The sequence below is a fragment of the Gopherus flavomarginatus genome, chromosome 7 (genome assembly GCF_025201925.1).
Source record: "Gopherus flavomarginatus isolate rGopFla2 chromosome 7, rGopFla2.mat.asm, whole genome shotgun sequence".
In the NCBI taxonomy this organism is placed as follows: domain Eukaryota; kingdom Metazoa; phylum Chordata; order Testudines; family Testudinidae; genus Gopherus; species Gopherus flavomarginatus.
In genome coordinates, this window is record NC_066623.1 from 78,822,438 (window position 1) to 78,848,567 (window position 26,130).

Sequence of the window (26,130 nt, forward strand, 5' to 3'; positions counted from 1 at the left end):
TCAAAGCCATACAACATAAAGGCCTTTGTACATATTTTTGCCAATAGATTTTGCCATTTATACAAGTAACAAGCACTCCACCCAGTACCCTGAATGACCCTCTTGATGACTGATGTGGCCAGCTCATCTTGATTCTGAGGTAAGCTTGTGAAATCCTTTTATGGAGCACTTCATACCAACTATTTATCTAATACACCAAGTCAATGGCTCAAACTTTGATGTGATCTGCACTATGAGAGAAAGATTTTTTGTGGACACCTCCCTTCCCATTCATGAGTACACAATGTAACCACAGTAATTACATACTGAAAAATGGTATTAGGAAAATAACTAATGTATCTTTTAATTAGAGTTAGCAGCTGGAAACAAAGTTGGAGACCTAACACTAAAGTGACCAGCTAGCAGCTACCACCAAGTATGCTGTTGACCCGCCGTGGTTCACAAACCAGGGGTTTGGGAACCATTGCAATAACTCTGGAAAATACATTTCATTACCACATTGGCCGTAACAATATAATAGTATTGTTTGCACAGCCTACATCTAAGGATGTTTGGCACTTTTATTATATTTCCCTTTATTTTCAAAGGATCAAACAATGGTGACATATGCAGTCCAGACCATGAGTAGGTGTGGCTCAGCATGGGTTATTGCAACCATTCATTCAAACAGAGTACCACAGCTGGATGGAAAAAAAACAATAACAGCAACTATAACTATAGCCATAAGTCTGAGACGAGGGGCATGACAAATACAGTAAATCTATACCGTGCAAATGTGGGCCAGATTACTGGATATGTAGAAAAATCATGATCTGTACTTCTCCCAAAACAGCAACAGAGTTCTCAAAGAAAAAACTGAATGTAATTCTGTGTTTCATGTAAGAAAGAAGTGGGTGAAAATGTGTATGTCCCATAATATAGCATTCCTCAGAACTCAGCTTTGGGATCAGCTGCATTCAATTCAGGTTTGGGTTAGTGGAAAGGCATCTTACTTCTTGGATTTTAGGCCTCTGTCACCTTCATAGTTCTGTTCCTTTCCCTTGATTGTAGGCATAAAGCAACATCATTTGGGATCATTTAAAAATTCATGTTTTCTTGGCATAGAAATTAGAAATACGGTGCTTTTGATTTTAAAGAATTACACATTATAAACTTGTTCTTTAGATATTTGCATACCACCACAAACCTACTATTTGGCTAAAAAAAAAAATATTGTGGTAGAGACACAAAATGGGGAAGGTAATTTCTTTCATTGGACCAGCTTCTGTTGGTGAGAGAGAGAGAGAAGTTTTTGAGCTTACACAGAGCTCTTCTTCGTACCTCACCCACCTTGTCTCTCTAATATCCTGGAACCAATATGGCTACAACATCACTGCATAAAACAGTTTTATGCAGTGATATTGCTTTATCATCTCAGTAGTGACAAAAGGGATAATATATTATTGTATTAAAGCTGCAATCCTGTAAATTCCATAAAGTCTTTTTTTCATCCAGAGGCCTACAGCACGATAATCAATGGGTTCTTCTAAGTCTAGGGGAACATTGTGTCATTCTTTTGATAACTGTTTTTAATATCTTAAGTGTTATAAACATATTTCACCCAAAATTCAAAAGTACCCATCATGGGCCAAATCCCATTGAAGTTCAGCGGGACCATTCATATGAGGCAGGCGAGCATAATTTAGGCCTTATATACATTCTGTCCAGTAGATGACTATACAATATGGCTCTACACAACTGAAGGTTATGGACTAGTTAGCCTGTTTTGAGACCTGCTTTATTATTCATCATATGTAAATTGCATTATAAAAACAACAATCAAATATAATTAGTAAAAAAGAAGCTTATATAGAGTACATCATGGGTTCTGGGACCTTTACAATTTTCAAAACATATCTGCATTTTCAAGTTTCATTGTGTAATCTCATGTTCCTATTTTCAGACTATAAAAGAAAGTTTTGAGTATTTGAAAACAGGGAATTATGTTAGAAATACCCATTAAATCTGAACAAGCATGAATACAGCCAGGCACTGTCTATAGGTCAGATCCTGGACCATGTAGGTCAGAGGGAGTTTTTTTGGTTGACATCAATGGGAACAGAAGCCTACAGTAGACTGGAAATATGTGTGCACGGGAGCTGGAAGGCATAAATTTCAGTTCGAGGAGACTTAGCTAAGCTAGCTTTAAGTAAGTTAGCATGCTAAAAAAGAGAAGTATGGCTCCTGTGACATGAGACTGGCACGTGCTAGCTGCCCCAAGTATGATCCTGTCCAAGACCATATGCATGCAAAGCCGGCTTTATGACTCGCGGTACCTGATTGCAATACTCGGCAGTGGTCCAGGGCTTTGGCAGCACTAAAGGACCCCCCACCACCAAAGTCCCACAGAAGACCCCTGGAGCAGGGCTCCCTTCGGTGCAGGGCCCAATTCCAGGGAATCGGTGGGACTGGCGTAAAGTCGGCCCTGTATGTATGTACTCAGTGCGGCTATCTTGTTCTGCTGCTTGTGCTGCCATGACGACGCTTCTGTTTTTCTGAGTGCTAACTTGATCGGAGACAGCACAGGTCTATCTTGTGCTGGAATTACACCTTCCAGCTCCTGTGCAGACACACTCTGTGGCCCTGACCTTGTACTGGGAACCTTGTCGATAGACCCCTGAGCCTGCACTGAGCCTCACTGAAATCCTGAAGTCAACAGGACTCTGGTGGACACAGAGATTTGCCTGTGCAGTTCTCAGTCTAAATTAGTCATATGAAAATCAGATCCTCAACTTTTTCTCTACACAAACAAATCCTTTCTTGTTAAGGATGGAAACATCGACAAAGGTTAGAAAGGAGTGTAATACAAACCAACTGTGAACACCTAGCATTTATATACTGCCTTCTTACCTTTCAAATCAGAAATAATTAATTATTTGCATCATATTATACTGTGTAGAACATCTCCAATAAGCAGCTAATGAAATTTCATTTATAAAAATTATTTTCAATTATTGCGTAGAAAATGATAATGTGTCAATTAGGGAACCTAAAATATTATTTATAAACAAACAAAAATTAAAAACTTGCTAAAATATCTATTCAGTGTTCATTGTTTCTTTGTATTTACTCTAGAAGCGTCTCAAGATAGGAATAATCTTCATTCCTCCAAGATAAATTCCGTCCATTTTAGGATTTTCCAATTCCCACAAGCAGTGCTATTAAAAATGCCAGGTTTCCACATATATATATTAAAAATAGAACCATTTCATTTTTTATCTAGAAAGGATAAAAACATTAAAAGAGAGTTATTAAAAGAAATATAAAATTAAATTCTATTTGTACATCAGTTTTAGTAACAGTCCAAGTACGTACTAAGCAGCAGTATCAGTTTTCTATTTGTTGATAATTAAATAGAATTGATACAAGTTCAATACGCACTTGGCAACACTAGAAGGAATTTAGAGGAGTCACTCTGAAGAAGACAGGGAAAAGAGAAAAGAGCAGAAGCAGTATGTCTAATTGAAAATGTTTGAGGGTGTTAAGTACAAGTAACCAGACTGTAATTATCCAAATTAGAATTTGAACAGGGTACTGGGGTTAGAAACTCTACACTTGCAAAAAGTTTCAGGCAACGTTTTGGGATCACATCACAGTTTGCCTCTCATCTGAAAGAGAGCACCTCCAGCAACAGTGTTCCCAGCTCTCATCATTGTCACTTATTCAGTGCCACTTCACTGCCATCAATTGAAAACTCAACCCAAAGAGAAAGTTAAGAGGTGACCTGATCACAGTCTATAAGTGCCTACATGAAGAAGATTTACGATAGCAGAGTGCTCTTTAGTCTAGTAGACAAGATATAACAAGATGCAATGGTTGAAATGTAAAGCTTGACACATTAAGACTGAAAATAAGCTGCAAATTTGTAAAAGTGATTGTAATTAATCAATGGAACAACTTACCAAGTGATGTGAAGGATTCTACATCACTTGAAGTCTTTAAATCAAGATTGGAGGTCTTCTGAAAATATGCACTAAGGGCCTGATGTAGGAGGCTAAACTAGGTGATCATAATTCAGGCCTTAAAAAAATAAATCTATGAATTAATCTTCCTGCAGTACCCTGGGTTTTATGTGGTGGTTTCCCATTTGAGTATTGACTCAGCCTTACTCCAGTTAACTCAAGAGACCTGACAAGATCACATCCCAAAGTGACACAAAACGTATTTTCAGAAGTATGAAAAATAAAACATTTTACACCTCATTAATGTTTTAAAATGTGTGATATCAACATTACCTTTCTATGTGAATCTTCATATTTCTCTGAAAAATATAACCAAGAAAATTATGAGTCTTCATTTTGCTTCTTGCCTTTGCTAAAAGAAAAACATTTCTTCATATGAACTTTTACCTTTCTTTTTCAACCAAGCATTTACATCAAGCATTATGTACACTAATGCCTCCCATCCTACAAATCCTCCCATAGTTTTGACCATCCATCGGCTGGGAGAGGGGTCAAGCATCTGCAGTCCCAGAAATATGACAGCAACTAAAGAGCAACAAAACAAAGCAACACACACTTGATATAAAACCATTGATCATTATGGATTCCATTCACAATTTCAATAGACATTTTCATTTTTTAAGTGTGATTGTTTAATCTGGAAATACTATTCAGAAGCTTGGAAAGCAGCATTAATAATGGTGATGTAATCCACTAGTAGTGTATTTTACAGATCCTCTGCGCCCAATCTACAGAGGATATGAATCAGGTACAGCTCAAGCTGTGGAAACTCCTGCCCCCGCCCCCCATTTAATTCCCTGTGTGTCAGCCAAGATGATATGCGGTGAAAGCAGATAGTTAGCTCCTGACTTCAGTGCTTTGATCCTATGGGGACTGGGTAAGTGAAAGCCACAAGTGGAGTGGCAGGGCACTGCACTTGGAAGAAAGAGAGAAGAGCTGATAGGAGTCTCTTCTTCATTCAGGAAAGCACTGAACCGCTTGCTAAAGACCATCCCTATTCAGGATATGTACTTAACTTTAAAGGCTTGATTGAAACTTAAACATGTGCTTAAAGTTAAGTTTGTGCTTAAGTGCTTTCCTGAATCAGGGCCGGACAGCAAAGGAGTTGTGGATTCTGTTCTCTTAAAGCAGCACCAGCAGTGGGAGCAGCAGTACCTGGAGTCCTCCCCCCAAGGACATCAGCAGTAGAGGCGACTCCTCTCTTAGACTGCATCTGTCTGGCCAAGTTGGCACTTTTGGCTTGACAATTTGGATATGGTGCCACCAGCATTGCTGATGTCAGCAGAAAACAAAAGCTGACTGGCTTGGGAAGAAGAACCAGAGATGAAGAGAGGAACAAAAATGGAAACTGACCAAAAAGAAATGCTGTCTCAGCAAGCCTGCACTCACCACCCTAGTCCATGTGTTTGGATGCCTAAAGCACTTGCAGTTATGCTCAAGCCCCTTAAGTGCTCTCAGTGCAGCATGTGAAGCCTGGGCATGGGGAGTTGGATGAGTGCTTATTCACCATTTCAGGAGTGCCCAGAGGCCCCCCTGCCAGACACAGATAATAATGACTCTTCTATCTCCAGTTTATGGCATTCCCTACCACTCCTGACTCCCCATAATGGCCCTGTGAGGATGACATCTACTGGTTACTGTTGGAGTACGTCTATACTACGGGATAATTCCGATTTTACATAAACCGGTTTTATAAAACAGATTGTATAAAGTCGAGTGCACGTGGCCATACTAAGCACATTAATTCGACGGTGTGCGTCCATGGTCTGAGGCTAGCGTCAATTTCCGGAGTGTTGCACTGTGGGTAGCTAGTCCGTAGCTATCCCATAGTTCCCGCAGTCTCCCCCACCCCTTAGAATTCTGGGTTGAGAGCCCAGTGGCTGACGGGGCAAAAATCATTGTCGCGGGTGGTTCTGGGTAAATGTCGTCACTCATTCCTTCCTCCGGAAAAGCAACGGTAGACAATCATTTCGCGGCCTTTTTCCCTGGATTGGTCTGGCAGACGCCATAGCATGGCAACCATGGAGCCCGTTCAGCTTTTTTAAAAAATTTTTTACAGTCACCATATGTGTACTGGATGCCGCGGACAGAGGCGATACTCCAGCACTACACAGCAGCATTCATTTGCTTTTGCATGATAGTAGAGATGGTTACCAGTCATTCTGTACTGTCTGCTGCCAGGGTAATTTGGCAATGAGATGACGGTTATCTGTCCTTCTGTGCTGTCTGCTGCTATCATGGGTGCCTCTGGCTGGGGGCGCAAAAGCAAAACTGGGAATGACTCCCCAAGTCAATCCCTCCTTTATGGTTTCTAAAAATAAAGTCAGTCCTGCCTAGAATTTGGTGCAAGTGTACTAGAGAACCAGTGTATCAGAGAGTACAGCTGCTCCATGTCAGATCCCGCAGGAATGATGAGTTACATGCCATTCACGGGGGGTGCCCCTGCAACAACTCCACTCGTTGCTCCCCTCCTCCCCCAACCTTCCTGGGCTACCGTGTCAGTGTCCCCCCCATTTGTGTCATGACGTTATAAAGAATGCAGGAATAAGAAACAGTGACTTGTTAGTGAGATAAAATGAGGGGGAGGCAGCCTCCCCGTGCTATGACAGTCCAGGCAGGACATTAAGCGGTGCAGAGAGGAGCCCAGCATCCCGCTGCTATGATAGTCCAAGCAGTACAGAATCTTTTCTTTACACAGGAAAGGGAGGGGGCTGATGGAGCTCAGCCCCCCATGGCTATGATGAAGACGGTTACCAGCTGTTCTGTACCATCTACTGGGAATGACCAGGAACCATTCCTATTTTTACCCAGGCACCCCTGAGGCCAGCCAGAGGTATTCAGCAGTTATCAAGCATGTACCGTCTGCCACCAGGGAGGGGAGAGGAGCGGATACTACTCTTCACTGCTGCAGCATCGCGTCTACCACCAGCATTCAGTAGACAGAGTGACATTGAAAAAAGTCAAGAAACGATTTCTTTCCATTTTCTTTCACGTGGGGGGGGAGGGAGTAAATTGACGAGCTATTCCCTGAACCACGCCGGACAATGTGTTTGAACCTACAGGCATTGGGAGCTCAGCCAAGAATGCAAATACTTTTCGGAGACTGCTGTGGACTGTGGGATAGCGGAAGTCCTCAGTACCCCCTCCCTCCCTCCATGAACATCCGTTTGAGTCTCTGGCTTCCCGTTACGCTTGTCACGCAGCACTGTGTAGCCTGGAGATTTTTTTTTCAAACGCTTTGGCATTTCATCTTCTGTAATGGAGCTCTGATAGAACAGATTTGTTTCCCCATACAGCGATCAGATTCAGTATCTCCCATACGGTCCATGCTGGAGCTCTTCTTGGATTTGGGACTGCATTGCCACCTGTGCTGATTAGAGCTCCACGCTGGGCAAACAGGAAATGAAAATCAAAATTTCGCGGGGCTTTTCCTGTTTACCTGGCCACTGCATCGGAGTTGAGATTGCTGTTCAGAGTGGTCACAGTGCACTGTGGGATGTCACCCGGAGGCCAATACCGTCGATTTGCGGCCACTCTAACCCTAATCCGATATGGTAATACCGATTTTAGCGCTACTCCTCTCGTTGGGGAGGAGTACAGAAACCGATATAAAGAGCCCTTTATATCAATATAAAGGGCCTCGTAGTGTGGATGGGTACAGCATTAAATCGGTTTAACGCTGCTAAAATCGGTTTAAACGCGTAGTGTAGACCAGGCCTTAGAAAAGTAACCACTTCCATATTTAAAAGCATCAATATGCTCCAGTTTCATGCCAGTGCAAATTTTGGTAAAACACAAGTTCAATTAATGTTCTAAAAACGTTTAAGGTGTTATAGTTTCTTTACTTTTGCTGTGCTTTTTGTGCTTAAAAATGCATGACTCAAGTTGAATCGGTGCATTGTTGCCTGTACATTCAAAATATAATTAAGGCAAATAAAATAGAGAATGTTAAGAATTAACTTTAGATGACACAAGAACCCACATTAATTATAATCCATAATTATAATCATCATCATATTTTTCACTATTATTGCACTTTACATCGGAAGACCTTTCAATGCTAATTACATTTATATACTTGTGAAGGAAGGGTTTGATATAGAACTTATTGTCTTTCAATTGACCTCAGTGGACTCTGAATCTGGCTCTTTGTAACATTTAAAGAAATTTGCAATGGGGCAATTACGAACAGAGAAATTAAGATGTTTGCTCAAGGTAACACAGCAGATTGGTGGGAGAGCTGGGAATAGAATGCAGAAATCATTGAAGTTCTAGTTTAAGTTCTTCATGTCCCCATTCTCCTCTCCAGACAGGATTCTTTGGTCAGACTGCATCTCCCCTGATGCACCAGAATCTCTCATCTGGATGCATCAGTGGAGTCCCATGTCTGTGGTGTACCAAGAGAGATGTAGTCAAGTTTGGGAGCTTGGCTGAAAGAGGAAAATAGAGACATTAGGTAACTGAACTACAACTCTGATGAGAACTGCGGTAGCATTTCTCAATTGAATTATTTCATATTTTAGCAAAACTGACAACTGAAAACTTTCAAAGTGTTTAAATGAAAAAATTTCTGTAGCAAGCAGATACTTTTCACAAAAAAGTAGTTTAATCAAAAAACCAATTTTCTGTCAAACACAGTTTTGATGAATTTTTTTCAACCAGTCCTTATCCTGACTCCCAGACCTGCCTCCTCTGAAAAATTGATCAATAAGATGAATAATATTAAAAATGGAATTGTAAACTCAGTTCAGTAGTTCTAATCTGAATATATGGGCACTCCAAAGGGGAATCTGTAGTAGTTATAAGAACATTATTTAAATATTAAAACAACAACTTACCAGCCAAGACTTTTATGACAAAAGCATTTAGAGCATGAAACCAGTTAAAAATAAATCTCCTGTTGGTACAATAGAAATGATGTGTTAAATATTATTGTTCTTTTATGTGACAGTAGTGTGATGTAGTAAAATTTTACTTCACAATGAAAAACACAGACAGTGAATAATATGCCAAACTAGTTTTTCAAAACTCTTAAGAGATAATAAATCCCTCAGGGAAACACTGTAGGTTCTTAAGGGTGTTAGATGCCTTTAGATCATTTTTCAACTGAATGCCAGGAAAGAAATGGCAGGTGGCTCTCATAGGAGGGATTTCCCTGTAGAGAATTGCAAAACACTCCCCAAATTTCAAGAGTGTCTCTGAATATGGAGTTTTGGCTCTGACTCATCTGTAGTAAAAACATGTATTATTAAGAGTGAACTGGAAGAGACCACATGCAATGGAGTGAGATGTCAATTTTTTGTAAGTGAAAATACAAGACCTGATGAATCTGAACTATCATTCCAATTTGTGGTTTGAAGTGAACGAGACAATCAACACACTTGAGTCAACATCTTTTATGGATAATAAATAAGGTGCTGCAGATCCTAAAACTGAGAAGGCTCACAGAGCTCTTTGGTCTAAATGAAAACTAATATGACCTTGTATCCAAAGGTAGGTACACCCATGACTACTTTAGCTACCACCCATTAGCATTGCTTAAAACAGTGACTTCAAAATCTTGGGTAAGCCGCTTTCCTAACATCCAGAAGCAATCATCAGTCATGCAATAGCTTGTTAATTCTGCATAGGTTGGATTTATCAGAAGAAGGCCATGGGCAGATCATGTGCACCAGTTTGTTGAAGTACACCACTTGTTCTAGGGAGATGCCACTGTAGTAGCAATCTGAGTTTAGGGGTTATGTTGCCATAGCTCTTATCTTATCATGTAGAAGGGTAAGGGAGAGTCAGACCCACCTTAATCCTCTGTTATATTGAGACTCAGGCCACACTGGAGTGGGGGGGGCAGGGCGAGCCTTCTGATATTGATAAGAAAGCAGGCATGGAGGAGCGGAATGGTACACAGAATAGGACAAGCCACACTCAGCAGATGGTGTGGTGGAGAGGAAGATCATCCTCAAATAGGGGGAAGTATCTTATTGCCCCCACAGACCATGGGCAGAGCAGGGAAGGATATTTTTAATTGGACTGGTTTTCTTTCCCTTCTTCTTAATATAGAAAGAAGGCTGGTAAGACTTAGTATTTGTTTCTGCTGCTTGGCTTTTAGGGTTATTTTGTTTGTTTACCATGTGCTAAGTCTAGCTTGCCTCCCTAGTTTGCCGGAGGAGCTCCAGGCTGTATATGCAGGGCCGGCTCCAGGCACCAGCATTCCAAGCTGGTGCTTAGGGCGGCAATCTTCAAGGGGCGGCAGTTCCTGTTGTTTTTCCCCCAAGCAGCACGCTGAATTGCCGCCGTGGACAGTGGGGGCAGTCAGTGTGCCCTTAGGGTGGCACGTTCGTTTCCACGGTGGCGGCAATTTGGCAGCAGCTTCTATATTTAGCTGTCTGCGGCAGCTTCCGCTAAACATAGAAGCTGCCATTGAATTGCTGCCGCTGCAGAAATATGCCAGCCGCTCTAAAGGCGCATGGACTGCCCCTGCCACCCGTGGCGGCAATTCGGTGCGCTGCTTGGGGAGGCGAAAACTGTAGAGCCGGTCCTGTGTATATGGAAAGGGTTGGGTTGTTGCATCTTTAACAAAGTCTCTCTTTCTCCAGAATAGTAAATTAGTCATTGAGTTCTGTAGGTCTTCATAAAATCAAACAATAAGAGTTTTAAATAGTCTCAATGAAAATCCCTTCCTTCTCTCATTGACTCTTGTGATAGCACCATTCCACTAGTTCTCCATTCAGTATTCCAGCATAGACAGGATCTGAATTTCTAATAGCAAGAGTAACAGAAAACACCCACCAAACCCCAAGCATACAAAATTCTTATGTAGGCCACCTTTAAAAGTGGGGGGAAGCCATAGTGGCTACACTTATTTCTATTTTGTTGCAAAGAAACCCTGCATAAATCCCAGAAGAGAGCAGCTGGATTCAAAGGATTGTCTCCGCATGCCGTTGCACATTTCTTTGCTCCAGCTAACTTCTAGCAAATCATCACTTCATGATTTGGCTTAAAAATCCTACATACAATATGTGCTCCAACTTGATAGATCTACAGTATAACAACTTTGTAAGTCTTTTTAATAAATGACTCAGGTTTAAAAGTCCATTCTGTTGGATCACTTAGATGTACATACCTTTTACTTTGAGGAGAAGGCCGAAAAAGCGCTATCCCTGGTTGTAAGAAAGAAAGAATCATGATAATGCATCCGATGACAGCATGGGCTTCTGCATGCTGTGGAAGAGAACAGCACATAGCATTGATGTCTGGGATTTGGTTTCTGAATCGCTGCTCTTAAAGATGCTTCCTACAGTTTAGGGACAAATCATGCTCTCAGTTATACCAGAATAAACCTGGAATGACTCCACTGAAGTCAAATAAGTCACTCCAGATTTATTCTGGTCAAAATGGAAGTAGAATCCTTAAATTTCACTGTAAATCCATCAAAGGGCCAGTGTATAGTAATGAATCTTTAAATATATTTTTCCTTGCAGAAATCTATAGTTTTAGTTTCACATTATGTAAAGTATTGAAATAGGTTCCACTCTCCCCCACAAAGATGGGGAAACAAAGCAGACTGATAATGTAAGTAAGAAAAATAAAATAATAATCAGAACCTCTTCTCCTAACCCTTTTCCTCCAAACTTTAGGTAATACTGGTTATGCTGAGCAGCATTTTTTGTGAAAGGAAAACTGTGTTTTGATAGGAAAAAATAAAAATAGGGTCATGTGTTATAGTATGTTACATGCTGAGATAAGAAAAACATTACAGACGGGGAATTAGGTAAGTAGCTATATGGCCCTGATCCTGTAAAGAGATCTGCACGTGCACACCTTTATTCCCACTGCAGTCCCATTGCCATCAGTAGCACTCTGCTCAGGAGTAAGGAGTGAAGTAATCCCTTTGCAGGATCAGCACCTGTAATTGCAACATGAATTATACAACCTGGATTCCAGATCTGAAGCTTCTCAAGGTTGTGAGAAGTTCTGATTCAGGGTAATTACATAGATAGCCCCTTCACAGATGTGACGTTTGGACACAAACTTTCTAAAAGTTTCAGGGCTTGAGAGGGCTTGGCTCTAAGCCTCTGAGTCAGGCTGATCTCTGACAAGAATAAGATAAGCAGTTTTTCATGATAGAGAAAGAAGGCATATATATAACTGAGATGTGAAACAAACAAGGAGAGATAAGAGGTGAAATGTTGAAGACAGAACAGATAGAGAAATTACTTCATCAGCTACTCAGTACATCATAATGGCAAGAAATAAATAAAAGGGATCATAGAATCATAGGGTTAGAAGATACCACCAGGTCATCTAGTCTAACCCCTTGCCAAAATGCAGGATGTGTTGTGTCTAGAATATGAATGACATGATGAGAGATTATATTGCATATGAACAATTTTCTTAAATTAGCAAAAGGGCATAACGATCTAACAGCAGTGGGTTGTACACTGGAAGGTCTTTAGTAAAACACTCAGTTCTGTATTTACATTTGAAGGCACCAAAATGAGAAGGAAATGTTTTCTATAATGTGTTAACCAAGAAAGTTGGTGGGGAGAAACTGGGTAAAACTTACATTAGCCCATCCCATTACTGCTACAAAGGCCAGTACGAAAGCAGTTATTGTTTCTGCGACCGTTATCACCATCAGAGACAAATGAATCTAAGTAAAAACAGATTACAGGCTATTAAACTCATCCATAATATATATTAATGTGTTTACTGTTTTGTTGCAATAGTACAAGTTGAAGAATTTTTATGTTAGTATACAACTGAAACAGTTCACAGTTTGTTAGATATTGGAAATTTGTAAGATGTTGTAAACCTGTTAACCTTGATTAATGACGAAGTTGATTAAGGTTCACTTAAAGTGGTGAAGAATATTATTCTACTTTTGCCTTTGATTATCCGTTGATTCATGCAGCTTCATAAATCTGTGTGTCTTGTCTGAACATAGAATTTCTTTCATTTCTTTTAATGGCACCACCAGAAGACAGTGTACTGGTTAGCATTTGACAACTAGCTTCTTTATAAACAGTTTGCAAACTGTCTATTTGCAGGTCAATGAATTAACTCCTTTTATTGTCAATATCTGAATTTCTAGAAAACTCTCCCATACAGCAGGTCACATGATTAAGTAGCAGAAATGGAATTCTTGGGTTCACCAGCCTATCCCAAACTATCAAAATATCTGTAACTAGTATACTTCTTATCAAACCAAGGGCTTACATTCAGTTAAGCAATAATTTCAGAAATCTACATAAGGCAAAAGGAGAGAATTTTGCCTCTGAGGAGGAAGTAAAGACACCAAAAATGGTCAGCCCTACTTTCTATGGAGACTTCCATTACGAGCAAAGCGGAAAAGAGAAAATAAAATGCTATGCCATGGAGTATGTTACATTCAAAACTAAGGTCAACATTTTCATATCAATGGGAGCTGTGGAAGATCAATTTTGAACCTCTGAAAATTGGGTCAGTGATTATGCGATAGATCCATAGCTGGTGTAAATTGTAGCAACTCCTTTGATTACAGTGGAGTGCTAATAATTTTCACCAGCTGAAGAACTGCCCCAAGATGTCCAACTTTGGGTACCAAAGGGCTCCACAGATTGTATACCCTTATGCCGAAGTCACTGGGACCATCTGGGTTGGTGCTTTCCTGGGTGAGTAAGGGTTGTACAATCTAGCCCCAAATTAGATCATTTTGCTTTAAGTGATCTCTGTGAAACTAAAAACTGTAGAAACCAAACAGCTTAGTCCAGCTGGTGAGAAGATAATTCCTAGCTGCTGGGAGACATGGAGGAATGGGGTACAGTTCAGCTACTATGGTACTCTTTGTAAATTTAATATATTCTCGGTCTCCATCTGCTGGTAGCACTATGTAACATCATCATCCTTGGTTAGCATATCGGGTTCTGAGGCAATTCAGTCTACTCAGCAAAAAACATAGTTAACGACACTATACATCAGGGGCGGGCAAACTTTTTGGCCTGAGGGCCGCATCGGGTTTTGGAAATTGTATGGAGGGCCGGTTAAAGGAGGCTGTGCCTCCCCCAACAGCCAGGCGTGGCCCGACTCCTGCCCCTTATCTCGCTCCCCACGCTTCTTGCCCCCTGATGGCGCCCCCCCCGGAACCCCTGCCTCATCCACCCCCCCACTCCCTGTCCCCTGACTGCCCCTGGAACACCCACCCCTGACTGCGCCCTGCAGCCCCATCCAACCCTCCCCCCTGGGACCACTTCCCCCATTCAACTCCCCTGGTCCCTGCTCTCTGACCACCCTGACCCATATCCACACTCCAAACTCCTCTGCCCTCTATCCAACCCCCCCCCTGCTCCCTGCCCCCTTACTGTGCTGCCTGGTGCACCGGTGGCTGGCGGTGCTACAGCCACACCACCTGGTTGGAGCCAGCCACACCACAGCGCAGCACAGAGCACTGGGTTAGGCTGGGCTCTCCAGCTGTGCTGCCTGGCCGCCCAGAGCATTGTGCTGGTGGTGCGGCAGGCTGAGGTTGCAGGGGAGGGGAAACAGCGGGGGAGGAGCCAGGGGCTAGTCTCCCGGGCCAGGAGTTCAGGGGCTGGGCAGGAGAGTCCCGTGGGCACACCGTAGTTTGCCCACCTCTGCTATACAATGTTCAAATTATCATCTTCATTTTCCTGTTCATACCATGTCATACATATATACCCCAAGCAATGCACTGGGCACCTTTATGGTTTCAAGATGTGTATGGTTTTCTAACCAGAGAAACACTTTTTGACTGCTATGTCAACTGCACAAAAATAAGTGTATTTCTGTCTGAACCATTTTCCAAAAAAGGGAAAAATCTGGCTCCAATACACAGTAATAGCACATAGAATGGGAGTGTCAAATTCATTATACAAAGAAGGCTGACTCATGTTTAACTGTGCTCCACAGCAAGAGCGTACAAATTTAGGGTGATATATTGGTTTTGACTCATGGCAGATCTCCCACTGATGACAACTGACCAATTGGGTGTGCAATCGCTCAATTTCTATGACAATCATGGTAACTACATGTCCAAATTAGGCATGAGATGGCATGGCTACATTTGAAAAGCATAGCCCTTAAGTGCCATTATTAAGCTTCAGAATCAACATAAGTTAAATAAATATGGCAGTTCATGCCTCTCTTAGCTGCCATTTCAGGCTGACTAGAACAGCACTACATTGTTCTGCATTGGAAAGGCTATCTTGTCAACCACATGGGCTTGGGCTGGGACTTCCATAGATTCTTTTGAAAATCCTAGGCTAGGAATTTTTTTTTTTTAATGAAAGCTTCCATTCTCAGGAATCTGAATCTACAATGAACATCAAATAAATATATTAAATGGTGAAGAGTCTGAACAACACCCCTGGTATTAAGAGATCCTCCAGGCTAACAGCTTCTTGTGAATCATGTAAGTAAATGCATCACTCTGAACACTCCAGGCAGCACAGTCACTGTGTATTAATTTTACTACACAGAGGTCTATTGCACTGAGGAGGATACTTTCAATGAGACTTCCCACAGAACTGTGTGATAATCTTTTGATAGCAGTACCTTCCATTGAACAGTTGTGAATAGCTATAACTTAGACACATGGAATACAAAAGAACTTATAACAATTTAGCTAATAACTGTGGTTGAACCACTAAATTAAGGCAATAAATTCAGAGCTTGTTCTTAACTTCCATGCTTGTGATGAGGCATTACAAGTCATGTGGTGTCTAAGATGACCCTCTTTAATTTCTTTAGGTAATAGTGTAGAAATTCAAACAAAGTTTTCATTAACTGTGATTATTTTACAACCTCTTAGAGCCAAACTTGGCACCACTGCAGGAAGGGGAGGCAAAGGTGGTTGTAAGCTACCCGTTATACCTTCTCTGACCCTGAGAGCATATGGGTGCAAAAATGGATCCCCAGCAAAAATTAGAGCAGCCACAGAGATGCTAGAGTGCACTGTCATCCAGCTCTACCCCCTCACACTATTGACATGCCTCTTCCTTACCCTACAAAAAGAGGAGAGCAAGAGGTATAAACTGGCATTCTTTACATCATGCAAGAACTTTCCTGTGTTGGCCTTTTATTTCCTAAGTGTATTGATCTCATTTTCTCCTTCTTGTTGTTAACCAAAACAATGTCATTCATATGATTGTGAAGTTCTGTAGTATTCAACATTGTTTAAATACTCTATTCAAACATTAGAACTGGTCAAATGATTCATAATGAATCATATTTGCTACACATCTAGTCTCTTTGTAGGGTAGTGAATCATTCTATTTTGTTTTGGGTGCTACCAACCCTGTTTTTTGTTAATCTAGTCATTGTTCATAACCATTTACTGAATATAAAAGCTCCAGATGTTTTTTCTAATAAATGGGATGACCTATGCATCTTGTGAATGTGTGTGTACACATACTTCCCTTTGATCGGTTATTGTTTAGAAATGGCTTCTCCATTTCCACTGCAAAATCATAGAAGAAATAGAGAAAACAATCTTACCAAAGTTTTTCTTTTCACTCATTCACCCATTGTATCATTTCATTTTGCCAGTGATGCTGTTATAGTCATTGATAAAAACAACGAGGTGTCCTTGTGGCACCTTAGACAAATTTATTTGGGCATAAGCTTTCGTGGGCTAGAACCCACTTCATCAGATGAATGAAGTGGGTTCTAGCCCACGAAAGCTTATGCTCAAATAAATTTGTCTAATTCATTCAGATGAATGAAGTGAAAAATACATCTGAAACTAGTAATTGATAGTTTTTGTTGCATTTATTTACATACCTGAAACCAAATATCTTTGCCAAGGAGAGTTTTTCTGATAGTATTCTTCAAATACCTAGCAAATATCATTCCTATACTTCCTGTGGTCATCCAGGCTATCAGCATCAGGGCCCCTTATGAAAAACCAAGACAAAGAATAGATGATATGTTCAAATTCTAAACAGTAATTTCAATCTACCCCTAATTTAAAAAAAATCAAAATCACACCTTCAGGCAGTACTAAGCAAGCAGAAAACATAGGCAAGCGTATTTGTGTTTGCAAAAAAATAATGCTGCACTTCAAGCTTGATCCTACAAGGTGCTGAGCACTCTGGCCACAATCCAGCAAAGCACTCAGGGTACGTCTACACTATGGGATTATTCTGATTTTACATAAACCGGTTTTGTAAAACAAATTGTATAATGTCGAGTGCACGCGGCCGCACTAAGCACATTAATTCGATGGTGTGCGTCCATGTACTGACGCTAGCGTCAATTTCTGGAGCGTTGCACTGTGGGTAGCTATCCCGTAGCTATCCCATAGTTGCTGCAGTCTCCCCCGCCCATTGGAATTCTGGGTTGAGACCCCAATGCATGATGGTGCAAAAATAGTGTTGCGGGTGATTCTGGGTAAATGTCGTCACTCATTCCTTCCTCCATGAAAGCAACGGCAGACAATCATTTCACGCCCTTTCCCCCTGGATTGGTCTGGCAGACGCCATAGCATGGCAACCATGGAGCCCGTTTTGCCTTTTGTCACTGTCACCGTATGTGTACTGGATGCCGCTGACAGAGGCGGTACTGCAGCGCTACACAGCAGCATTCATTTGCCTTTGCAAGATAGCAGAGATGGTTATCAGTTGTTCTGTACTGTCTGCCATGCCACTGTAAATTGGCGATGAGATGACGGTTATCAGTCGTGCTGTACCGTCTGCTGCTGTCATGGGTGCTCCTGGCTGAGGTTGGCCGGGGGTGCAAAGACAAAAATGGGAATGACCCCCCAGGTCTAAAAATAGAGTCGGTCCTGCCTAGAATACAGGGCAAGTGTGCTAGAGAACCAGTGTACTAGAGAGCACAGCCGCTCCATGTCAGATCCCGCAGAAATGATGAGCTGCATGTCACTCTAAGGGGTGCCCCTGCAACAACCTCACCCGTTGCTTCCCTGCTCCCCCAACCCTCCTGGGCTACCGTGGCAGTGTTCCCCCATTTGTGTGATGAAGTAATAAAGAATGCAGGAATAAGAAACACTGACTTGTTAGTGAGATAAAATGAGAGGGAGGCAGCCTCCAGCTGCTATAATAGTCCAGGCAGGACATTAAACAGTGCAGGGGAGAGGAGCCCAGCATCCTGCTGCTATGATAGTCCAGGTAGTACAGAATCTTTTCTTTAGACATGAAAGGAGGGGGCTGATGGAGCTCAGCTCCCAGTTGCTATGATGAAGATGGTTACCAGCTGTTCTGTACCATCTACTGGGAATGACCAGGAGTCATTCCTATTTTCATCCAGGCGCCCCCGGCCAACCTCACCTGAGGCCAGCCAGGAGCACTCACGGGCTGCTGCTGCTGATGGATAGCAGTCATATTGTACCATCTGCCACTGTGGAGGGGAGGGGAGGGGAGATGGTGCTGCTGTTCAGTGCCGCACCTTCGCGTCTACCAGCAGCATGCAGTAGACATAGGGTGACATTGAAAAAAGTCAAGAAACAATTTCTTTCCCTTTTCTTTCACGTGGTGGGGGGAGGGAGTAAATTGACGAGCTATACCCTGAACCACCCCAGACAATGTGTTTGACCCTACAGGCATTTGGAGCTCAGCCAATAATGCAAATGCTTTTCGGAGACTGCGGGGACTGTGGGATAGCTGGAGTCCTCAGTACCCTTCCCTCCCTCCATGAGCATCCATTTGATTCTTTGGCTTTCCGTTACGCTTGTCAGGCAGCCCTATGCTGAGTCCCTGCTGTGGCCTCTGTCTGGAGATTTTTTTTCAAATGCTTTGGCATTTCATCTTCTGGAACGGAGCTCTGATAGAACAGATTTGCCTCCCCATACACCGATCAGATCCAGTATCTCCCTTACGGTCCATGCTGGAGCTCTTTTTGGATTTGGGACTGCGTCACCACCTGTGCTGATCAGAGCTCCATGCTAGGCAAACAGGAAATGAAATTCAAAAGTTCGCGGGCTTTTCCTGTCTACCTGGCCACCGCATCCGAGTTTAGATTGCTTTCCAGAGCAGTCACAACGGTGCACTGTGGGATATCGCCCAGAGGCCAATACCGTCGATTTGCGGCCACACTAACCCTAATCCGATATGGTAATACTGATTTCAGTGCTACTCCTTTCGTCGGGGGGGAATACAGAAACTGGTTTAAAGAGCCCTTTATATCGATATAAAGGGCCTCGTTGTGTGGATGGGTGCAGCGTTAAATCAGTTTAACGCTGCTAAAATCGGTATAAACATGTAGTGTAGACCAGGCCACAAGAACACGCTTAACTAGAAGCATGTAGGTAATTCCATTGACTTCAATGAGACTGATCAAGTTTTTCAAGTGCTTTGTTGGATAGAGGCCAGACTACTCAGGTCTTTCCAGGATTGATCCCTAAAGGATTCTCTCTTTTATTGTAATTAAGCTAGTGTGCTAACATTCTCTCTCGCTCTTTCTTTCAAACTAAATAATAAACACTTGTTTTTAATTGCTAAGAGGGAAGTTCCATATTTCTCTTTCTTCAAGCAATAACATGACAGTATTATGAAGGCTGTTAGAGAGAGGTGTGTAACAGAACAATTTTATTTTAAATGTTAATAATATTCCTTTAACACTGAAACTCTCACACTAAGGATTGTCTACATAAACAATTAGACTTCAGAAAGCTGTGGTTTGACTCTAGCCCTCACTAACCTGCTACAGTGTAACTCTGTGTACCCTGGTGATGCACGTTAACAATTTGTTAGAGCACTTTGATCTAGTCTTCTTTGAAACAGGACTAAACCAAAGCACATAAGCAGACTGTTAGTTCACATCAGCAGTGTGCACACAAACAGTTGCACTGCAGCAGGCTAGTGCAGCTAATGTCTCACCCCAGCTTAGAGTGAACTAAACATTCGCATAGACAAGCCCGAGGTCAGAGGCAGATAAAAATGAGGCTTTACAAATTGTCAAAAACTCTAGTTCTTTTAGGCTGCACTTGTAGCCAAATGGCTTATTTTGAAAGGTGGAAACACGATTGCTCTCTAGAAATCAGAGACAGGTATAAAACTTATCAGAAATTGCAGCCCTTGAAAAGCTCATACAAATAATGGCAAGAACTCAAAAAGTTGCAGGATTGGTGCACTTTCCTTTAGTTACAGACTTCGCTATGTAATTGTATTTCATATACAAATCTTTACTCCTGGGGGAACTCTGCGTCACTGCGCAATGCAGATTTTTTCAGAAATTAACATTGTGTGTGCGGAATTTCCTTTCCCCCATAGAAATAGGTTGCAGTGCTGCTGGCTGTCACTAGGGGACCCAGCAGACCCCCCCAGCTCACACACAGAAGACAGTGCCGGGGGGGGGGGGGGAGGGAGCTAGAGGGTTCCTGGCAGCTGCAGTTCACAGCACACCCTGAGGGAAGGAGACTGGAGTGTGTAGGAAACTCTGTGCAAGCCTGGTACCGAGCATCAGGCTGTTTCTCCCTCTGGATCCCTGGGCTCTGGAGGGTGGTGGTGAGGACAGTGAGTGTCTGGGCTGGGAGGGGGGGCATGGCTGGGCTCTGAGGGGCGAGAGGGTACGGGTATCTGGCCTGGGAGCCCCCACAGCTGGGCTCTGGATGGGGAGGGCCCAATTTGGCTGCAGGACCGGCTTTAGGATGTGCAGGGCCCAATTCGAAAGCGCTGCCACAGAAATGCCGCCGAAGATAGCGATGGCAATGCAGCGGCAGCTCAATCGGTTACCGCTGTTTCCGGAGGCACTTCGGCGGAGGGTCCTTCCTCAGCAGCAGTTGTCTTCCGGGGCCTTACCTTGTGGGGCCCCTCTTCTGGACGCTGTGGGGCCCTCTTAGGCGCAGGGCCCGATTCACAGGAATTGGGGGAATCAGCCTAAAGCCGGCCCTGTTCAGGTGTATTGGCTGGGGGAGAGGGGGTGTCCCATGGCTGGGCTCTGGAGGGGAGGAGTTGTCGGTGTCTGACCCCCTAGATGGGCTCTAGGGGTGGGGGTGGGGTCAAGGGGGCAGAGAAACAGGAGTTGTCATAGGGGTTTCTTTAACTCGCTACTCCCGGGGGAATTTTTGTGTGTTTCTGTATTGTTACAGACATACTTGTTGATACGTATTTTGAAATAATTTACCAAGATAAATATTATGTAGCATTATTTTGAGAAATAAAATTTGCAGAATTTTAAATTTTTTTGGCACAGAACTTTTAATTTTTGGTGCAGAATGACCCCAGGAGTAACAAGCGTAGTTGATAAATGAGTCACTTACTGAGTCATTATACATTTCTAACCTCTCTCTCTCAGTTCTTTTCTCTAATCCTGTTTCTGAGCCTGAGTCTCTGTAGGGGGATCTCTCTCCTCTCCCTGGTACTCTCTTGTTTTCTAAGCCTCTCTCTTTATAGCCATCTTCTTTCCTACACTAGACACACACAGCCGTGATTTTTAACTTGACCATGTCACAAAATGTGTCTCTTTGTTACTCTGTAAAAATGAAGAGAGATTTAATAACAAAAATCTAGGTGACTAATATGACCAGGTATATTATCATGAAAGAACCATGTAATTTTCCTGAATGTTAATCCAGCTGTACAGTTAATGTCTAGAACTGTGCCATTCCTAGGAAACAGTTAGATATCCTTTGTTGTAAATTGTTATTGTCAATATTAACATATTGAAAATATTCTGTACAGAGAAATCCCAGTTGTCAAGATCAAAGCTCTCTGTGAAGCATAAACCAGAAAAAGCAAATTTTCAAACATCAGGATTTTAGATATTCCAAAATCTATTTCTATTCTGTATCTTTTAGTTAAAGATTAATCTTCTTTTTAGCTTTAATGATTGCAACTGATCTTGAAACAGACTGGAAGTGTATTATATACACCCTTTAAAAACTACTGTGCTCTATATTACAAAATACTTCTCCTGGAACTAAAACAATCATATTATTTTCAAAAGATCACACAAGATAGATAAGATTATGAATGAGAGCTGGAAAATTAAAGGTAATCTGTTGTGTGGTAGAAAATAAATTTTTAAATTTTCTAGTTCACTGTAAAATAACTCATAATTGATACAGGAGGATTATCAACTGTATAATATGAATTCTCGTCTCTAAGTTTCTTGTATGAGTTTCTGCTCAACTTTATTTTATTATTATTTAGCCTTTTTTTACTGTGTCAGCTACAGAAGATAATTACTTCACATTATATAGACACAGACCTTCAATAAAGCCATGCTGATTTACATCTGCAGAGGATCTGGTTCACTACATATGTGTGTGTGTGAAGTTTATACCCCCCCACCCCAAAACATGTGGAGATAAATACCCATGTGATAAATTAGAGAATCACATGATCAGTTGCAGACCAATAAAATAAATAAATGCATCGTGCACCTTTGGCTTCCTCTCCTTTCCCCTTCCTTCCAACTCAGTAATCTGCCTACTCTAGGACTTATTCTAGTAGTCCAATCCATTGAGCAACTTTAAAAAATGGCAGCTATTTGATGTCCTCCTTCTCCCAAATGTTGAATTTCCCCCTCCCACCCCTCTAAGATGGGTAAAATTTAGTGCAGTACCAGTGACCGATTTTCTATACATAAAAAAAATGACTTTAAAGTCCAATATGATTTGAATCTGCAGGACTAGAAATAGAATCCTTATTTCATAAGAAATGGATGCGAATGTGAGCATATCTATAAAAACCATACACTTTCCCCCTTATCAGGAAGTAATGGATAGTTGATTCACCCAATTACTTTCTTTAAAATATTCTTACCATGAGCCTTAATAATAGAAGGTGTAGAACTGGTGCTACCAACTGCTTCATAACTTGAAATGTTCACTTTCTGAGGAGTGATAAAAGGTGTCGTAGGATGCTTCTGTATCTTTCCTGAAAACATTAAGCAACCGTTATTCAAGCTATTGGGGTCTTTAAAACAAATAAAGAAATAAAAAAAAAAAGATTATTCATTGGCCAAGAGTGAGCAGTAAAGTATTGAAATTGCCACAATACATGCTAGCACAACCCAGGAACCAAGAACGTGTGGCACAACAGCAGCTTAATATTTTTGTTTTGGCACGTCTCCTACAATAGCTACCTCAAGATGAAGCTTTTTGTTTCAGGTTTAGATTTTCTTTTGAATGTTTGTCCACAGAATGCTAGGAGAGCCAGAAATCAGTTTCACGTCAACGGGTTCACCTCAGATGTGCTACTTCCAAATAATAATTATTATTCAGACACTTACCATCATCTCTGGCATTTGCACAACATGCTGTCAGAATTATTAAAACATTTTATCACTTGTTCTTTGCATATAGAGCACTTAGACCAACATTTACAAACTTGGATGCTTAAAGTTAGGCTTCTAAATCCATATTTATGGAATTAAACAAATAGCTTAATTTACAGAGGTGCTGCGCCCCTGAAAATACCATTGTAGACTAGGGCACTGGCCACCCTGCAGGATCAGACTTCAAATTCATATGCAAACTAACGTACTTCGGACTGCATTTAATGTTGATTTAGGGTGGCCAAATAAATGTCTATAGTGATCTTTTGGATTCACTGAGTCACAGTTTCTACCGCAAATGCAATGTCATTTGTTTTAATTTGTCACTGTTTCTTGGGGTTTAACTACAAAATTACTTTTTATTTTAATACAAAAATTAGAGATTTAATAGGACTACAGGAAGGTGAAAGGATCCATGTTGGCTGATTCACTTGCAGAGTTGGAATCTTAGGGCGCATCTACATGGTAGGGTAATGTGCACTACAGGGTTGTGATTTCTGAAGCGCACCAATGTGTTGGGCATTAATTTGTCCACATAGTCTCTGCTGGTGTACACTGAATGGTCCCTATGGCACTTTGTGTTTCAAACAGCACTATGTTAAAGTGCATAAGGAAACTTTCAGTGCACACCAGAAGGGTCTACACAGACAAGTGAGTGTGCAACACGTTAGTATGCTTTAGAAATCACACCCCCTGAAGTGCACATCACTGCACCAAATAGACAAGTGCACAGTGGCAAAGCTTAGACTGTAACAAACCTTTCCCCAGTCCTCAGCACAAATATTTTAACAGGCTGTATTAATCATGATGGGAATAGAATGAGCCAAATCCTGGGCCATGCCAGAGCTGAATTTAGCACAGCTCGGGAAGGTGGGCACAAATGGTGCCATAAAGCCTCCTTTACACCCCCTATTTCTGTCCTGTTCTGGTGCTCTTTTAAGTAACACCTACCTGTGCAGGGTCGCAAAGGGGCGTTCTATTATCTGCACTAATAGAAGTGCAGGGCTCCTTTCCCCAGCCATGACTCCTATATGCCAAGGGATAAAGAGGAAGGGAGCTTAGAGTTACTATGGGAGCTCTAACCCACCTGGGGATTTTCCTGTACCCAAGAGGATTGCTGAGTGGAGCCAGCTAAGCCAGCCTTCCAATTGCTTTGCATTGCCTGAGTGGCACAAAGTTGCTAGAGTGTAGGACAGAGTTGGGACAATATTTCTTTGTATTTTTGTACATATTTTAACTCAATAGCATGACCCAGTATGTATGGCCATGGAATGAGACTCGAGAGTCCTGGGTTCTATTCCTAGCTCTGCCACTGATTTGCTGCGTGGCCTTTGGTAAGCTACCAACTTCTACTTCCTCTCCCACCCTTTGTCTTGTTTATTTAGACTTAGGGTGACCAGACAGCAAATGTGAAAAATGGGGACGGGGGTGGGGGATAATAGGAGCCTATATAAGAAAAAGGCCCCAAAATCAGGACTGTCCTTATAAAATCAGGACATCTGCTCATCCTATTTAGACTGTAAGCTTTTTGGTGCAGAGACTGTCTGTACAATGCCTATCACCATGGGAGCCTCATCTTGGAGGTGGCCTCTTTGTGTTGCTTTTACACAAGCAATAATAATAATAAAAAAAAACACGGAACGAAAAATATTCTTTCCAATAGCATAAGATTCACATTTATCAAGCTGCTGCCATCACATCAGCATGTTATCTTCTCAGACCAAAAAAGATCTGTTATCCTGATCACATTTCAAAGCTCTCATTCTCAGTGCCTCCTCTCCTCCACAAAATATGTGTGTGTGTGTGTGTGTGCGCGCACGCGCACACATATGTATGTATATATGCACACACCTCTGCAATTGTTAGTCTTCCATTTGGACCTTGCATGATAAGGTAACACTCACCAGCTGACGATGGTCCCTGGGCCAGAAATATGAAGTACAAATTGCTGGCAGCTTTTGACTGAGTCGATATGGGATTTCTTGAAATGAAAGAGCAGTTGATGATTCCGTTGTTAAAGGAAGTCATTATGGTCTGAACATTACCCTAAAACAGAATATCTGTAATTATTATTACATAGAACGTTCATCACACAGCAACAAACAAACAGTATTCTTGCCAGCAAGTTAAAGACGTATGGGCTGGATGAATGGACTATAAGGTGGATAGAAAGCTGGCTAGATCATCGGGCTCAATTGGTAGTGATCAATTGCTCCATGGGTTCCTAGCCAATGGGAACTGCGGGAATTGGCGTGGGCTGCAGGGACGTGCTGGCCACTGCTTCCCGCAGCTCCCATTGGCTGGGAATGGTGAACCGTGGCAAGTGGGAGCTGCAGGTGGCCATACCTGTGGATGGTCAATGTAAACACACTGTCTCGTGGCCCACTAGCAGATTACCCTGACGGGCCATGTGCGGCCCATGGGCAGCCCACCACTGGCTTAAGGTCTCATTCCCCTGGACACTCATATCAATGTAAATTAGGAGTAACTAGAATGAAGTCAGTGGGGTCAACTAGAGTACAGTTAATAGTAGATATTCATAACTGATATACAAAAGCACAAAATCTCTGATGTAGCATATTCCAGAAAATAAATTGATTATTCCTTTGCTAATAATTTTTTTCTGATACAAGTACTAAAAAAGTAAAACCAACATGTATATACTTGTCTTAAATTTTTTTTTAATGTACTTTTTTCCCACTCTGCTGCAGGAGGTATAAACAACATGATTCTGTTTACTAGGCTTACATTTTTGATTGGTTAAATGTTTAGCAGCATATTACTTGATTTAAGTTTTACTGCATAAATCAATGGCTGATCCACCTTTTTTCTCTCCTGTCTATCTTGGTCTCTGTCTAGATATTAGTCTTTGCTAATACCAACTCAGAGCAGAGCCAGG

At 41.8% G+C, this 26,130-nt stretch overlaps 1 protein-coding gene across 2 annotated transcripts in view; it reads right to left on the reverse strand.

The window, feature by feature from the left end:
• Nucleotides 1–1,778: 1,778 nt before the first annotated feature.
• LOC127054771 (putative ferric-chelate reductase 1) overlaps nt 1,779–26,130 on the reverse strand; it is a 56,044-nt gene continuing 31,692 nt past the window's right edge. For both annotated transcript variants that reach the window (XM_050960955.1, XM_050960956.1), the window contains 9 exons: nt 25,136–25,277; nt 22,718–22,831; nt 16,776–16,888; nt 12,565–12,651; nt 11,122–11,219; nt 8,840–8,898; nt 4,389–4,526; nt 4,275–4,300; nt 1,779–3,258 (listed from right to left, as the gene is read on the reverse strand). In XM_050960955.1, the coding sequence (XP_050816912.1) occupies nt 3,169–3,258; nt 4,275–4,300; nt 4,389–4,526; nt 8,840–8,898; nt 11,122–11,219; nt 12,565–12,651; nt 16,776–16,888; nt 22,718–22,831; nt 25,136–25,277 (867 nt within the window). In that variant the 3' untranslated portion in view covers nt 1,779–3,168. The remainder of the gene's footprint in view (nt 3,259–4,274; nt 4,301–4,388; nt 4,527–8,839; nt 8,899–11,121; nt 11,220–12,564; nt 12,652–16,775; nt 16,889–22,717; nt 22,832–25,135; nt 25,278–26,130) is intronic.